Source organism: Zosterops lateralis (assembly GCF_965231275.1).
Source record: "Zosterops lateralis genome assembly, chromosome: 2".
NCBI classification, from domain to species: Eukaryota; Metazoa; Chordata; class Aves; order Passeriformes; family Zosteropidae; genus Zosterops; species Zosterops lateralis.
This window is the reverse complement of record NC_139763.1, coordinates 26,827,511-26,845,522: the sequence shown is the minus strand read 5'-3', so window position 1 is coordinate 26,845,522 and position 18,012 is coordinate 26,827,511. Positions and strand designations below refer to the sequence as shown.

The window sequence follows — 18,012 nt, the reverse complement described above, 5'->3', positions numbered from 1 at the left end:
TTTTGATATTTCCTAAACTTCTGAGATATCAGAAGATTAGGCATACTTTAAATATAAGATAACAGACTACACAGTCTCAAATACAGGGTTTCAGTGCTCTCTTTTCATTGAACATGGAATTAAAATCCTGGGAATCAAAGGATCATAGAAATGCTTGGATTGGAAGGGATCTTAAAGATCACCTTGTTCTAATCCCCAGCTGTGAGCAGGGACACCTTCCACCAGACCAGGCTGCTCACATCTCCTTCCAGCCTGGCCTTGAGCACTTCCAGGGATGGGGCATCCACAGCTTGTCTGGGCAAGATGTTCCATTGACTCACCACCCTCATAGTAGAGAATTTCCTCCTAAGATCTCATCTTAGATCTCTCATTTTTTAGTTAAAACTATTCCCCCTTGACCTATCACTATCTGCCCCCTCTTTTTTATAAGCCCTCTTTTAGTACTGGAAGGTCACTGTGAGGTCTCCTAGGACCCTTCTTTTCCATGCTGAATAACCCCAGCTCTATTAATTAAAAAATGCCCATCCCATTCAAGCATTACCTCCTCTTCATTTAAAGACACCAATACCATATCTGCTTTATTATAACCTAGATCAAAAAAATATAGCCTTCCCTGCTTCTCTAACATGAGTTGTGTCACTGAAAAAATATTTAGTTATACATTTGACAGACAAAAAGGACATGAAGCAAAGTCCTCTGATATATACTCAAGTCCTGAAGCACAGTAACCAGAAAGCTAGAAAAATGTAGAAATCTCTCCATATTTAGATGGATGGCTCATATACATTATAAACCAAGAAAAAGTTCAGTTTAAAACAAGACCACATACTTCTTGTTTAAGCCACTTGATAAAAACATATCACTGGAAAAGTAACTTAATCATACTTGAATTAAAGAGCAAGCAAAATTGATATATATCAGCAAAAGACAATAATTCTTACCTTCTGTTTATAAGTTTAAGAATAGCTAAGTTGAAGTGACCAAGCTTATTTCTATAAATGTACTGAAAATAGTGAAACTACCTACTCCCAGGGTAGTTGAGAGAAAGCTGAGCATAAGTCATCTTTAAAAGAGACAGACACAAATGGTATGTACAACATGAAAGTGTTAATTTAAACATGGATGTGATGGAGCTTGAAGATACCACACTAGCAGGGACATCTGTTTTACAATATAAAAGAAAACAGATGTAAGGATAATTTGGTAGAAGATCTAAAACCTAAAATATGGCTACTGCAAGAAAACAAAGAAAAAGATCATTTAAAATATTAAAAGATCAGGGAATACTGAACAAACCCAGAAATTCAGAGAAAAAGAGATTAAAATGTAAGAGGAACAAAGAAATGGCAATTTGAACACTCTAATGTCTGAATAAGGACTTCCTAGGAAGGCTGCAGTTCTTACCTGAAATTGCCAGACAAAAGGTGAAGTACGGACAAAGGCGTATGAGAGAGTTCATTGCCTCAAACACTGCCAGTTCCAGTACCTCACAATTCAACTACACAATCACAAGAATATGTGAAACCATTGCACTTGAGCTGTGTGATTATCACAAAAAAGCTACAACAGTAACTGCAGCTCTCATTTAGAAGTTTATGTAATTCTAGGAAAGAAGCAGTTCCAAAGGTTTAATTCCTAAGCCAACTGCTGCAAGTCAAAGGAGATTTAGAGGCTTAGCAACCTTTACAAATATGGAATTAGATTTTAGACATTTCTTTCCAAATATACCATTTACTTGTCACAGTGAGGGTAACAATCACAGGATTTGCCTTCTGTGTCTGTGGAAGTTTTTCCCACAGCTAATATACCTCCTAAAGTAAAAGCTGTGGAATTTAAAGTTATTGCATAGTATGAGAATTCATTAATAATCAAAGATTAGATTAAATTTTTAAAAATACCTTTTTGCAAAATAGCTGATAAGTGTTCTCCTAGTAGCTGCTTCTCCACACAAGCAATCAGTGGTTTCCTGAATTAGGCAAGAAAAACAGAAGCATTAGAGTATAAAGGAGTTGCCTTCTGTCACAATGTATTTGTGCATAACTTACATGATAATGCAAAAAAACCCCAACAATTTTGTACTTAGAGGTTACAAATTAAGACAAAAACCATCAGGCGATATAAGAAACTACGTATGTAATTAAAAAGTAAAAAAAACCAAACTGGTAAAACAAAATTCCTTATACAGTAGAAGTGAGACACATTGCAAAAGTCAATACAAAAGCATAACTAGAAAGAAGTCATATTGAATTCTGGAAACAAACAAGCAAACAAAGCAAAAACCTCCAAGGGTTTGAACTTCAAACCAAAACAATACACACTAGTTATGTTCAAGAATCAGCAAGCTGTAAAATTTTCAGCTAATTGCATTATGTATGTACACAAGCATTAACTGAGTTAGAGCCACAAGACGAATTTGCAAAAACTTAATTTGTCCTTGAATATCCTCTACTTTTCATGTTTATACATTCATTTTAGTCAGGATTGAAAAATAATGGGAAGTTTTCCCTTACTTTCATCACCTAAAAGATACAATAAATGCCTGAAGTGCAAAGGCATGATTAATTCCAATGTTTAAACTTGTACCTTGCTTAAAATGGAACAACATACGACCAACCATTTCTTTATGAGTTAAGTTTTATAAAACTGGTTCTCAGAACCTTGAGATTTCCTAGAAGAGATGTGCTCAACTTGGATTGATGGAAACATTTCCTGTAGGAGGATACACTTTTGGTAAAATGGAAGTGTACCTTTGCTAAAACACTCTCTTTCCTTAAACAGCCCATCAGTGACATGCCTGACCTTCCATACAACACACCAGTTTGGGTCCTTCATTTGGAAAGGTTCAGAGGAGGAAACAAGGATGATCAAAATATGCAGCTGTAACTACAAGAGATAACTGCACATATGTCAAGACTTCCTTCTGGGAAGGAGACGACTTAAGGATACCATTAACAGGCAGGAAAGGGATGAAGGGAATGACTGATCACTTTTTTTGTTTTCAATGCATGAACTGGGGTCATCAGCAATGCTATTGGGTACCAGACTTAAAAGGAGGCACTTCATCACCTCGTGGCTGTGCACTTCATCACCTGTGGAATGCTTTGCCAAAGACTGGCACAGACAGAAAAGCTGATGTTAGTCCTCATGAAGGACTGCAATTACTTCAGAGATACAAAGACACAAACCACAGCAGGTTCAGAACATACACTGAACTGAAAACAGGCAGACACCAGGAGAGTATCAGGGCACTACATACACTTCCCCTATTTGTTCCCTTCAATGGTCATTAAGTGAACATGAAATATTGTTTAGACAGACCTTTGTTTTTAACTCACACGGCCAATTTCATGGTACTTTCCATATGCCCTGCCATTTCCAACTACTGCTATCTGCAGCTGCCGGCTCTTTCCAAGGGCAGGAGTCAGGGTGGTATTAAACATCATCCCTTGCCCTGGAAGACCTGTTCTGAGTACAGGAAAAGGGACAATTTGTCTGCTTGAGGCCAAGAGGCAAAGCACTATGTCCTGGCAAGCAAACAAAATGAGTATTTATCTTGACTAAGGAAGGAGCCAGAAGGTACCTTCAATATGAGCACAAAGCCATGTACCTTGGCCATCTACTGACTGACAAGGAGACATGCTTAATCTGGTCAGCTGTCCAGAACAGCATGTACTGCTGGGCTGAAAGAATCCCTCCATGGGCTGCAACGACACGTTTCTCAGGTGTTGTTTGAAGTATTTGGAATGGTGTTTCCCACAATGCTTTTGTCCTAGAAGTATCACTTCCATCTCAAGATCAAGCCAGTTTTAACTAAATTTCACCTTTTCTGCTGTTTTCATGCACACCAGAGAAACAGTTATGACCCCAGGAAAACTCAAGTGCTCTAATTTTAAGAACAGTCATTTGTTAATGCAAGGGAAGGAAATTACTGTGAACGCTTCTAAAAGTAGGTTTCTAAACATTTAACTAAAGGTAAGATTCAATGCAAGTACTTAATGTCTATCTAGATTGAAAATGTAATGGTATCAATCTAGTTTTTAACCTAAACAGTAAATAAATACATGTATTTGCTGTAACTTTATAAACAGAAATAGTTCCACATATTTCAATATGAGTGATTTCACCAGAAAAAGCCAGTCACCCTGCAATCAGCATTTACATGAAGATCCAAGTTCAAGTATGTCCATGACACACAACACACATACATATCTATATAAAAAATCTGAAGAAAATAGTAAGTTAAAAATAATTTTATTCAGTCATCCTTTTGACTGAAGGATGAAATGCCAATAAATCTCCTAGAAGACAAAAATCCAAAAAATTTAACATCACATTCTTAACTAAAAGAAAAAAGCAATAGCTTATTACAGGACAAATTATATTTGGATTTATGTAGCATGTCAGTTCCTGTAGGAATGTGTTAATCCAACAAAACAAACTATTACTTAAAACCCAGTTGAAAACAGGACAAGCTATCTCACAGTACAGTGACAGCAGCTGATATACTGTTAAGCTCATACCTTGGACTGTTTATAAATTATACTCATGTCCTCCGCCTTTCTGGGTTTTTGCAGGTTTTGTTTGTTTGTGGTTTTGCTTGTTTGGTTGGGTTTTTTTCTAATGAGTCTTTCCTTCCCTCAAGGGATTTGTGGTTAAAGATGTTATCAGTACATCAATGGCTAAAATCAACTGCTATTTTGATAATGGAAATTTGAATTCTTATACATTTTTTTTAAACTGCAGTATATAGAATTAGTATTTAGAATTATATAGTATATAGAATTAGTATTTCTGAACAAATTTCTTTCTTACTGAAAATATATTTTTATTTTAAAGAAGTAACTTTTGATAAAAATGAAATCTTTAAAAAAACAGCTATTTCACAAGCACTCTTAACAAGATAATAACTAAGATAATGAAGAAATTATCTCAGTGTCTCAACAACCATAGATAATCATACTACTTTATGAAGAATGCTTGACTTACAGTAAAAATGATGAAATTTGTACTCACTGTGTGCTGTGATCTAAGTATGTTATTACTCTGTCTCCTTCTTCTTCCAAACGTTTATTAACATGGTGAAGATACTCTGGGACCTAACAAAACAAGAGAATGACCAGTTCAATTGTAAAGGTATGAAAGGCATCTAATCTTGTTCCATGACAATTAAACTAACATTTTCAAAGAGAACATGAACTGGAAAGGACTATTCCACCAGAACGTTGTTATGTACTACATAATCTATATTTTTATTAATCAATGTTATTTCATACTAAACATATTATAGTTGGTACTGTGGCTTTAGCTAAAAAATGTCACTGGGTTATGACAATTTTATCTATCAAGTTCCACGACAACCTAGGGTCTGCTCTCCCTGTTGATACAATACCATGGTCCATATCAAAACACATGAATACCTGTGTGCCAGTAAATTTCACTGGACATCAATATACCATGGCACTACCAGTTCTCATGTAATCATGTAATTGATAAAATTAACATAAAAGCAATCACCTACCACATGCACCTACCTCTCTTTCCTGCATTAATCTTTGGCCTTCTGCAGCATATAAACAATTTGTCTCTTCCAGAAACCTCTGTTCAAATGATTCCTTGTAAACCTGCTCAAGAAATCAATTTAGTTACTTATATTAAGCTCACAGTAACAGTAGCATATTTTGTCAGGCATAAGAGGGCAAGTAAAATTTTAAGGATGTACACAGCTGTGGGAAATGTCAATGTAACATTACATTAACAAATTCTCTGTTTGCCCACTGTTTTCAAGAAGACTGAGATCAGAAGTGACTTTCCAGAGCAGCAATGGCTTGTTTCAGTCACCTCTACTTGAACAGTCTAAAATAACAGGCTTCTGTTTAAGGCACACAGCCGAACACCAGTACCGAACATCATGGCACAGCAATGACATCCAATCCACCCAAGATCTAAACCCTACTGACATTTTTGTGGCAAAAAACCCCTTCCAACTAGTGAAACATTGGCACAAAACAGGTAGTTCTCTTCAGTAAACTTATTAATATGCTCAGCAATACATCTTCAGGTTTCAAGATCTGCCAGGTTTCTCTCAGTAGCCCAGGAAAAATTAATTGTATCAAATAAGGTGAACTTTTTCTACAGGGAACAGATAAGGTTTGTAAAAAAAGGGCACCAGTATCAATCAGAGACATTAAAAAGCTTCTGCATAATGACTAAGTTTATTATAGAACGGAAATAAGTCAGAGAGGACAACCACATACAGAAAAAGTTGTAACAGCCTGAAGAACTAGGGACTAATATGGAAACGGAGGTACAGTGAAAAGAAAATGAGGAAATTCCTTGAGTGTGATGGAAGAATAAAAGAAAATATTTCTTTCAAAACGTGTAACAGCTGTAAAACTCGTTACATTCTGACCACTTTTTGTCTCTTAAGGACTCCTAGTTGAAGGTTCCCTGCCCAATGCAGGGGGGTTGGAGCTAGATGATCTTTAAGGCCCCTTCCAACCCAAATCATTTTATTATTCTATGACTTTCAAAAGCTTAGGTTTTTTTTTTTCAATGGCTTCTCTCTCAAACAGACTAGTTTTTCTGGGCTGATACAGGAAGCTACAGATTAAAGTCAAGAGGATTAACATGAAAGGCAGAAAAACAGGTAAGCTGCCTAACCAGAAAGGACTCTTTAATGCAGTCTGCCTCTTCAAACTCTTTCGAACCTTCAGCCAGCTTTGTAATGCTGTATTGCTGCTTTAAAATGGAGCAAACTCACCAGGTTTTAGGAATGAAGGATAGCTCCAAAGTTTCATTGCATATCACACAAAGCTGGAACTTTAACTCAAGGACAACCTGTGTGGAAGCCAGAAGCACAGCATTCCTCAGTCTCCTTGCTTACTTATCTCTGCCCATGGAAAGTTCCAGTAAGTTGCAGCTTGACATGATCTACCTGAAAACCTTGACTTTAACGTGGCATCCCATTCTATCTCCAGCATTTCTAAGAAGTTGCCAGTAGTTATGCTTTTGTGAAACAGACCCAAGATCTGGATTCCAAAAAGTGACATGTTTTTACAGTGAAAGAGGGGGATTTTTATGTTCCTACAGTTAACTGGCACTAGGATGAGACAATGAGAGATTCAGACAGACAATACTGCACATACTAAAAGACCTGTAAATCTATTAAGATCTGAGGCCATTACCTCTGCTAAGGAAAACAGGCAAAGAGGTCTCATTTAAAAACAGTACATGATCGCACATGGGGTAAAGAGGCAATCATACCAATGTAATAGCTAGATCTTACACACATTTACCAGATGAACAGAATAATTTCTGTACAAAACACGACATAGCCAGTCCACACTGTGTTCCTAAACAAAGCTGTTACTAGTAAATTTGGCTATACTCACCTGCAAATCCGAGAGCATGCTCAACAAACTCCGCAGCAAACTCCTGTCCACAGCTTCACCATTTCGCTCTCGTTCAATCAGCAGGAGAATTCCATCAATGGTCTTGGTTTGAACTTGCTTGTCACTAATGATATGGGTTCTAAATAATTCTAGCCCCATATCCCTACGTGAATATTGAAAATTAGTCACACTGCTGATTCTTTTGAAAAATCATACATTATGTTTAAAATACATACAGTGTGTATATATATTATGCAGAAAAAGATCAATGGTGTCTATACTCTGAGACTATCCTCTAACAAAACCGTAACAAGAATTATCCTAAAAATACCAGATCACAGGCTACCAGAGGTATACACTTCAGTGGAGAACTGTTACCAGCCTGTCCAACTTTCACATAATAGACAGTAAGTTTCTCTCATTATTAAAAAAAAAACTGATCATATACCTTAAGCTAAGATTCCATGGATCAGACATTTTATGTGTAATTTTAAGTTTTGTTCGAACGTATGAATTCTTTGTACCTTTAGGATCTTATCACCTCTATCAGATTCTTGATTCATTCTAAGTGATGAGGAATGGTGTCTCTATGCCATGAAGCAGCTAATTGTTAAATATTGAAAATGGAACAATCTTAGAACTTGTTACCTCTGATTTCTTCACATGCATCAGGATTTCAATAAAAGGAATTTTCCCAGTGGAAGAAAAATAAGACAAAGCATGAACAGACCTCATCAACAATGTTTAGTAAAAGGAAGCCTAACAGAGAGAGTTGGAGGAAAACTGCTGAAGCTGAGAACAAAAGACATTCACTGGACAAGCAAGAGGCCGAAAAAAAGATGCCAGGCTCCTCACACAGTCTGAGGAACTCCAAGAGCACAGCAGCCAGCCAGGCAGGGAAAAGACATGCTCTTACTTCAGTACTTTATTTACTTTTTTTTTCTTTTTTTTGGGTGGGAACACTTTGGATAAAGTAGTAACAGTACCAGAAATTTTTGGCAAAGCTTGGGTTTGTTTGCTCGGGCAATGATGTAAAATGTCCCTCAGGGGGCATGTTTTAAAGGAAAATGCCAAAAGATGGGGGCTGAAGGTACAAAAGCATCATGAAGTCATGAGAGCTGGAAAGATAATCTGCACTTTGTCACTGTACCTGATGTACTTAAAAAAAAACAGAGCAGGAAGCTGAATGTGGAATTTTGTCAAAACCAAGAGCACCTACAGTAATGCTAGGCCAGTGCTAAGGTGAGAGGCAGCAGTCACGAGGAGGCTCCCACAAACCCAGCCTCACCCAGGCTCTGACAACTGCAGCTACACATATGCCTTAGTTTTTAAGCCCATGTTCACAGACTTTCTTCTTTTACCCCCACTTGACAGTGATTATTCCTGAGGAAAGAGGACATGATACATACATACACTGACACATGCATTTCCATAAACTGACACAAAATTTTAGAGATCTATTATATATCTCAAATATAATGGGGAAGATTTATTTTCAATCTTTGCAAATGTAATAGTATGTGAACACTCTAAAGACTATAGGAATACTTACATGGATACCTACCATATAGAAGGAAGCACTGAATTCTGAAGCACATATGTACGATCCAGAAATAAGAAAATGCTTCTGATCATGATCTGAAATATAGAAAGAAAATATTTTTCTCTTCACCTCCATGTGATATTTTAAATTATAAAACAACTTCTGAAAATCTACATCACTCATTTAAGTAGGTATTTTAAATTTTTATGGTGACTTGTACAGCTATGTGTGTGCAATTTATTGATGTCAATATTATCACTTAGTAGTATTCCCAAGTTCATCCAAGACAGTTTTCAAATCCATAGCCATTAACTAAACAGTTTTATTAGCCTGTTAGGAGTTTTATATTACTGATAAACATAAGCTATTCAAACAGTACCTCCAATACAGTCAATAAACACTCTGAAATAGCACGCTGCCATGCTTTTTGCTTTCCAATTAAAAAAAACGAAACAACAGCTTAAGCTGAGACAGTAATAAGCTGTGCAACCGATCTTTTCATAATAAAAGTTACCTGCCAAAACTCATAAGAAAAATAGAGATACATTTAATCCAACAGTAGAAAGAGGGTATGAAAACATATTCTCTCTTTTTTAAATTCATACAGTGGGAGGAGGAGGTGGTTTTGTAGCTTACTAGACTTCTACATTTAAAATCCATTTTTAACTTTGCCCATAAGAAGGCTGCCCAACTCCCAGTTTAGCATTAGCGTTACTCCGGATGTCAGTAACTTACCCCCGGGCCAGACAGAGATTTCTATTCCCAGCTGTCCACCTACTCCTTCCCTAAAAGATTGCATTGCCTCTGAAGCAATTCTCAAGCTGACACAGCTTCTGGCCAAGCATATTAAAGTAAAACAGCAGTGAGGTTTATGTTTTATTTTTTTCTTAAATAGCACAAGTGCAAACCCAGCACATGGGCAAGAAAGCCACTTGCTACAGGTTGCTACTTTAAGGAAGAAAAAAAAAAGAACGCTTAGAAGTAATTAAAGCAAACACTGTTCACAGCAAAAGCCCTCTTATGAAAACACAGGTTCACACTATGTCTTCAAGGCAGAATCTTGAACTCTGTTTTCATCAGACTGCTGAATTCAAATAGTTTCTCTAACACCTTCCATTTTTAATTCAGATAAAAATCACATACCTCTGCCCAAACCTCACAGGAGAGGAAAGAACAGTGGATTTGAGGAACGAAAATAGAAATTCAACCATATGGGGCATCTGCAGCCAAAGCTAAGTGACAATGCAGCAAAAACTCATTGTAAAATGTTGGTTTGGAATCATAATGACACCTTCTTAAAGGCACAGTTTTCATAGAGTATTTCAGAGAGAGGACTTTTTTCTGTCCATAAATCATTGTGGAGGTAGAAGACAAGAAAAGGCAGATAGAAAGCAAGTTGTTTTATCCTTTCTGTTTCTTAGCTCTATAGTCAGGATAATCACCTCTGCTTTGAAAAAAGGTCACAAGTTAACCTAGTTCTTTTAGATATCTAAAAGATTCTCCAATTACTTAAAATTATGAACAGCCAATGGCTTCACCATTTCTTGGTTAGTTTTTCCTTCCACCCAAAGAAAAAAAGATGTCAATATACTTCTGAGTGATGTTCAAACCTTTTATGAGCCTATGAAAGTCAGAGTTAAGAGAACCTACACTTCCACAACGGAAGTTCCCCCAGCCAGCAAAGGGAAAAGTGAAAAGCAATGCTAAAACTTAGGAGGAGATGCAGTGCAGTCTCAAGCTAAAACTATGACAAACTCATTTTAGCCAGATTTCACACCTCGAGGATATGTACTCTGAACAAACATTCAACTTACCATTTGTCTGCAATGATCTTGCCAGCATTTGTTTATCTTCTTTAAAAATAAAAGACTATCCAGAGAATCTGTACAGCACCCATTAAGGAAAACTAGTTTGCCAGTATCTTTAGAGGCCAGATTCTAAAGATGATCTTTGCCAGCCATTAGGCAAAGCTGCTCCATGGATATTCCAATGTTACTGTGCCTGCCAGGGATAAACTGTTAATTGCAGAGCTGCCCAGCACAGTGGCTGGCAGTTCTCCAAAAGGCCTCCCTGTGTTTTTCAAGGAATAACACTCACAGCTCTTCAGTAATACCATCTAGTGGCTGTACTGTGTAACCTTTATATAGATTTAAGCAAGAAATCCCACCAGCGTCAAACACACATTTGTCATCAACTGAGGTGAGAGGGATGGAGAGGTTATTTTGTTTATTTAATGAGTCCACACTGTGCACAACAGGAGTGACCCTAATCTCTTAAAAGCAGTTACAGTTCTAAATAATCCTCAACAAATCCAAATACCACTCTTTTCATATACATCTCCAGGTCACCCTAAGTAATCTACAGAATCTTCTTCATTACACAACAGAGCCAATTGTTATTTACAAATAATAAAATTCTCATGTGTCTCACAAGTAAATCTAATGAGGCTTTACCTTCCTCTCCCGCACATTATCATTTGCAACTCTTTCTAGCCAAATCTGATTAATTTCATCTCATGTCCTTGGGACACAAAGTGATACACCTGTAAAATATTAAATTTTCAACTCTGCAATCCACCATCACCCTGTCAAGAGGGCAAGGTGAAAGCAAAGTCTGAAAACATTAGTTTTAAAACGTTTTTTCATAACATCACCTAAAGTCTGAAAAAGCAGGAATGCAAAAGATGGTTGTATACTGCTTTAAAGAAGACTGTAACATTTGGTTCTCGAAGACCAAGTATGTTAAAGACTACTGTACTACTGTGCTATGTAGAAGCCAGATGCCATAAATGGGACTCAAAAAACCCAACAAATCACCTACAAAAAATAAAACCAAAACCACACAGCCCAAAAATACGTTGGTGCTACATACCATTAATACCCCCAAATTATTCTGAGTGTAGGCACCTACCTGGGGAAAGCAGTGAACCAAGAAATTGAGTCACAATCCAAAGCACATTTAAAGCATTCACCTGGAAAGGGCATTCATTCTGGGCCCTGCCCCTTGTTTTTTATCCTATCTTTTTTACTTCATTCTATTGTTTTCTGCTAAAAAAATCCATAGAGAGCTGGGAAACAATGCCAGCAGCCACACAGTGCTGCAATATCTGTTCAATATGGCACGTTCCATCCATCATCTGCTGGCTAAAGCATTTTCCAGGAATATGGGGACAGCAAGGTGGACACAGACTATTCATCTGCTGCTCCAGCAACCCCGTGGCTATTACACAAAGACACCTATGACATAAAGCACCTTCTCAGCATGCAAAGCTTGACTGGATTCAGGAAACAGGGCTGGTAACCAGGTGTCCACAGGAGATCTACAGGCACTTCTGTGACCCATTCAGCCGGAAGACAAGTCCAGCAATGTAACTTCAGTAAACCATGGGGAAATTTACCATAAAACTTCATCCTTCCATGCATCCCAAGACAGCAAAATGATCACCTGAACTTAGAGCTCTCTTCCAAGAACTTCCCGAAGTCCACATAAGATGCACGAAGCCTTGTTGAACACCTCTATAATACATCACAGTTGACCAGTTGTTATTTTTGGTCAAATAGGTGCACTATGTTTGAAAATTCTTTTAATGTTGACAATCACAATAATGTTGATTTTTTTTAAGCTATTGCTGCCATAAGCATCACAAATACTCACCAGCCACAGATATTCATACCTGCTGAGAAATCTCATAGTGCTCTTAACATTTTCTAGATTTAGTGTAAAATTTGCATCCCTATTAAAGTGACAAATAAATTCTTATTAGCATTTTACACATCAATACACAAAAATTATTCACCCACATGACTATAATTGCCTATGACTGATTTAAAAATATGTAAGCAAAGAACTTCTTTAACATATTGACAATTATTGGTGCAATTTTTGCAAAGTCTTGTTTTAGGAAATAATTATTTAAACTAACCATTCTAACCACTTCTGTGCATGACAAAAGGATATTCTCTAAACTGAAGGATTTGTGCTTTCACGTGTTCTTCACAGACTTGTCGCAGCTGTTTGTACAGTGTAGCAGAGACTTTGTAGGAACAGAGATTTTCAACAGCCTAAAAACCAAAAATGGATTGTGAATGAGACAAAAAAGGAACTTAAATTTTTGTGTTTGTGTAATTAAGACCGAAAGAAAAAATTAGTGTTATATTTGCAAACTGCGTACAAAACCAAAACAAAGTTATGTAGAAAAATTAAGACTTCAGGTGTCCTTTGTGAATTTGTCTCCCTCTTATCCTACTAAATTTTGTGTCACAAACAAAATCCACCATCATAATCAGGGTAATATTTCAGATGTGCTGTTAAACACTACCAGAATTCTGCCTCCTTCAATACTGCTCAGCAGTAGAACTCCTCCAGAAGGCCCATTTTGTGCATCCTTCAGTATGCACACAAGCACTTTTTTGGAGCAGGAACACAATCATACCAAATATTTTACTTTCTTAATAACTTTAAGGTAGACATTTTACCCAGTCTGTCTAAATGGTAAATGAGTATAGCTACTTTCCTGTCTTTTTAACAACTTATATCTTCCCAAATATTTCCACTGATGCACACACTCATGCTAAGACACAAACTGAGAAGGAAAAAAAATTATGAAAAAACCAAACAATGACAAAACCCCAAAAACCAAGCCCACATTAACCATTACATAAAGACTTGAACTGATTTATTGGGAACTCATATGATCTAGTTAAGTATTTATTCTTAGTTAACTAAGGAGGCCAATTCTGCCCCAAACCAAATGTTCTGGTGGTCACCACATTAATATCAACTGCCCTTATGAGGCAATAATGCACAGAACACTACCAAGGATTTAAAGCATTATGTCACCTGGGCAACTAAAACTGACCCAAGAATGTTTTCCTCTGCTCCAGAGGATTCTAACATACCTCATCTGATTTTATTTAAATGCACATAAAAATAGCCTCCACAATTTTGATACAACATTAAAGCATGCAACCAAAATTATAACACAGTGCCTATAATACCTTTTTAATCGGGTTTTAAGGTAAGTAAAATGATAACCTGCAATCAACAGTATTCAGGCAATCACTTTGCAGAAAGTGCTATAGCCACTCCCATCCAAATATACATCCAATCAGGACTCTCATAATTTTTCCTTCACTGCTCTACTGTCTTTCCTTTCCTAATACACTGTCCTGTTCGATGTCCTCCAGAATGGCAGTGCTGCCCCACTTCAGGTTATTTAGGACCTCACTGCAAAGGTAATTTTCTTTTTCCATTATTTTTATCACTCATTCCTCATTTGGTAGTTCTTTGTACTGCCCCACTTTCTCTATCCCATCAAGTATAAGCTACTTCTATCAAAATCTGTGCAATCTACCACCAATCCCAGACATCATTTCTATTTTAGTCACAAAAAATTGGCTACCACCCTCCCATTGCTCACTGACTACATTTCTGCCAAGCACCTCCATGCCTGATTCCATGCTGCCTCTAATGCCTGGAAAGGAGTGTCCTTCAGGCTTCCCACACAGCCTCATCATTGTTCTTCAGTTTCTTCCCAGCCACTGTGCCAAATTAAATAAATAAATCAGAAGGTTCAACTATCGGCTGGTACACCAGCTTGCTGAGTGCACTGAACTCTAGCAGGTCTCACTTCCCCCCACAATATCAGATAAAGACTCAAAAAAACCCCACCAAAAAGGCCTGATAGTAAGAACTGAGGCACCCAGAGATATTTTCCCCTGTGGATGACTTGGTGCTCGCCAACAGGCAGTTAAAATGATCTGTAAATACAGATCAGGTTTCCAATGGATGCTGAACCTCATCTTTTATTCCTCTGGCAGGAGAATAAGTACCTGTCTATGCACAGGCACACTGAGCACCACCACCCACTGTGCAGAAACCTTCCTGATTTGCTGTGTTACGTATTATTCAACCAGCCTTGCACAGTTTTTACAAATAAGCAGGAAAAGAGAAACAGCAAGTACAGTTCTCCCTTCACAGTTTATCTGAAATATCTCTCCTCTTCTGCCAAAAGTCAAGCACGTACCCTAGTGATTTCATAGCCATATTACTCTAATATCATTTCTGAGCCTCTGAAAACAAGTTAGGTAACACTCAAAGCATCCGTGGGCTGTTTTTTTTTTTTTTCTAGATATGAAAAAGCAGGGGTTTTAAAATGCTGATCTTAAAACAATAAAATGCATTATGTCATTCAAACTCTGCAAGTCTGCAAGCGTTAGTAGATAAATATATTACAGTCAAGTATTCTATTTAAAGGAAATAATTATATTAAGTCAATATACATTTACATAATCAGCCATTTTAGACCCATATAATACATTCCCTAACTAAAGGGACAAGTATAGTCAGTTCTGAAACCCATCCTGATTTTCTTGAACAGGGACCCAGTCCAGACTACAGGCCTTTCCTCTCTCAGTCTCCCCTTTGCACCTCAGCCTAACATTTAGAAAATTCTAGGTGTGCATAATAATGTTTTCAATCCTGGCCTGGCAAGGACATCAACATGAAGATCAAACATCTGCACCCACTGAAAACTCCTAACTAACTTATGTAGCACAATTTAGCACATCAGTAACTTTTTATAACATGACCACTCTAAAAAGCTACTACTTCAGTTAAATACCCCAAAGCACATCTAAAATAACATAGAACTAAACCACGTATAAATGGAGAAAATAGAGCGAAATAGCTCAGAAGTCTGTCTTTCACCCTCCCCAGACCCTGCTCCAGTAGTTCCAGAAATGCTTTTTCACCACTTGAATAGAAAAACTAAGATCCTGATTGTTATGAAAATGCAAGAGTAATCTGAAATGTGGGGAAAATGACAGTTTGTTGCCTGCTCAATCAAGATTCTTTTAATTCCCCAAAAGGTATAAAAGTGTAATATTATAATCTAATAATATCAAACATTTCAACATTGCTACTGACAAGATACCATAGTGTACAAAAATACACAAAAATCATCATAAAATATATAACTTCATAACCCTGTTAGAATGACATCCCATTTTCAGCATGTTGAGTAGGCAGAGTGCTGAAGACACCAAGATCTCAGCCCTGCCCAGGAACAGCTTTCTGTGCCTCCCAACATAAACTGCCTTTTCATGGGCCCAAATCCTGGCAGCTCTCCGAGGAACTGATGTACAGAAACTGACTAGAAACAGACTATGTAGCGAAGTATTCAATCGGCTTTTAACAAATCAAAATACGTTATGCTGAATGTGTGCCAAAAGAGTTTATTTGCAAAAAAAATGAAACCAAGATCTTACGTGGCTTACCTGGTAGAGCTCTTCAAGGTTGTATTTAATAGAAATGCTACTCTGTATTGCTCCCACCGCTTCATGAAGTTTCTGCCAGGTGTCCTGAGTATAATTATCTGGTAATTTGGGTCTTTCTGTGAGGTAAGACACAGGTATTTTAAAAACGGCCACCCACCGGGGGCCCGCAGCAATGTCCCTGTCCCTGCTGCTCCATCAAGTTCTGCCAGGCCACTCCGCTCCTGGCCATGCAACTGCACACTCGGAGGGGACACTAATTCCACCCAAGCCTTTGCACAACGCGCTTCATCCTCCGGCTGCTGTTTGACGCCCGTGTTACTTTTAGCGAGGCAACCACCCTCGCCTGGCTTTAATCAGCGCTGACACTAAGGTGGCTTTGTGCCCGCTCCCCGGGCCGCTGGCCCCGCGCACGGAGCCCCACGCGTGTCCCCGGGACCCTCACACGGGCACGGTGCCGGCGGCGTTATCGGCCCACGCGTGTCCCCGGGACCCTCACACGGGCACGGTGCCGGCGGCGTTATCGGCCCACGCGTGTCCCCGGGACCCTCGCACGGGCACGGTGCCGGCGGCGTTATCGGCCCACGCGTGTCCCCGGGACCCTCACACGGGCACGGTGCCGGCGGCGTTATCGGCCCGCGGCAGCCGCTCCTGGCCCCGACACGGCCCGGCCGCCAGCGAGGGGCGGGGAGCGGCCGCGGTAAACAAAGATCAGGCCGAGCGCACCTGCCAGGACAGAGGGCCCGGCCTGCCCCGTACCCACCTCTGAAGTTCTTAATCACGAGTTTCTTGGAGGAGGCGGTCGCGCCTCCGCCTCCTCCTCCCGTGGAGCGGGTGGCGGTGCCGGCCAGCGAGGCGGGCTTGGTGAGCCCGTTGGTGTGTCCCACCAGGGCCGACAAGTGCGGCTTCTTCTGCGGCTCGTCCGCCATCTCCGCCCCGGGCGCCGTGTCCGGCCGGGGCAACGCGCTGGGCTGGGCCGGGCCGGGCCCGGCTGGTCTCCGCCTCCGCTCCCCTCCTCCTCCTCCGCCACCGCCCGGCCGCCCTCCCCCACTGCCCGCGGGCGGCTGCCAAGTCCCGCCGGAGGGAGGCATCGATAGCTCCCGGCCGCCTCCGCCCGCCCGGCTGCGGCTCCGGGGCTGTTCCCGGGCCCGGGCGGCGCTCGGCCCGCGCCAGCCCTGCTCACAAGATGGCTCCCGGGCCGGGGCACCCCGCGGGCGGCAGCGGCCCCTCGCCGTCCCCCGCTTCCCCTGGCTCCGTTTGCGGGCACCCGCCGAAGGGCGGCCGAACGAAAGCCCAGGAGCAGCTCCACTGCCCGCCCGACACCGGCCCGGGAGGCCGCCCGCGCCCTGCTCCCCCCAAACCCGACCGAGCCCAGACTGCACGGGCATAGAACACGTCCTTATCTCACACATATCCCTGGCGTTAGTGCCCTCAGGAGTCAACCTGTTGGGGAGTTTAATGCTCAATTCAACTTTCTCCACCCACGTTCACCGAGACCCCTCTCCAGCACCCCCGCGCGCAGCGCAGCGCAGCTAGGGAGGAGGGAGGGGAGATGAGCCTGAAGCGCTCTCCCAGGGAAGTAACTGGCGCGTCCCGCCACAGGGGTCCTGCCATCTGGAGGCCACCACCCGCCTCCTGCACGAGCCGAGGGTACGAGGGGCAGCGGAGACCACAGCAAACATCCACCACCGCTGCCCGGGAATGCCCGCGGTTTACCGGTGACGCGCGCCCTCTGCCCCGCCCACCGCTCACTCCCATTGGCTGCCCAGTGAAGCCACGCCCCGGAGCCGCGCTGGGCGGGGCA

The 18,012-nt window shown here is 40.4% G+C and overlaps 1 protein-coding gene across 12 annotated transcripts in view; it reads right to left on the bottom strand.

Moving 5' to 3' along the window:
• Positions 1 to 17,923, bottom strand: part of CUL4A (cullin 4A) — a 34,778-nt gene extending 16,855 nt beyond the window's left edge. For 2 of the 12 annotated variants that reach the window (XM_083854894.1, XM_083854895.1), the window contains exons 1-9: positions 16,972 to 17,178; positions 16,212 to 16,327; positions 12,892 to 12,995; positions 10,749 to 10,818; positions 8,956 to 9,029; positions 7,392 to 7,554; positions 5,532 to 5,621; positions 5,014 to 5,096; positions 1,899 to 1,966 (exon numbers count right to left, since the gene is read on the bottom strand). In XM_083854894.1, the coding sequence (XP_083711020.1) occupies positions 1,899 to 1,966; positions 5,014 to 5,096; positions 5,532 to 5,621; positions 7,392 to 7,554; positions 8,956 to 9,029; positions 10,749 to 10,818; positions 12,892 to 12,995; positions 16,212 to 16,327; positions 16,972 to 17,137 (934 nt within the window). In that variant the 5' untranslated portion in view covers positions 17,138 to 17,178. The other 10 variants (XM_083854887.1, XM_083854890.1, XR_014589318.1 and 7 more) reach the window with 9 other exon arrangements.
• Positions 17,924 to 18,012: the final 89 nt, after the last annotated feature.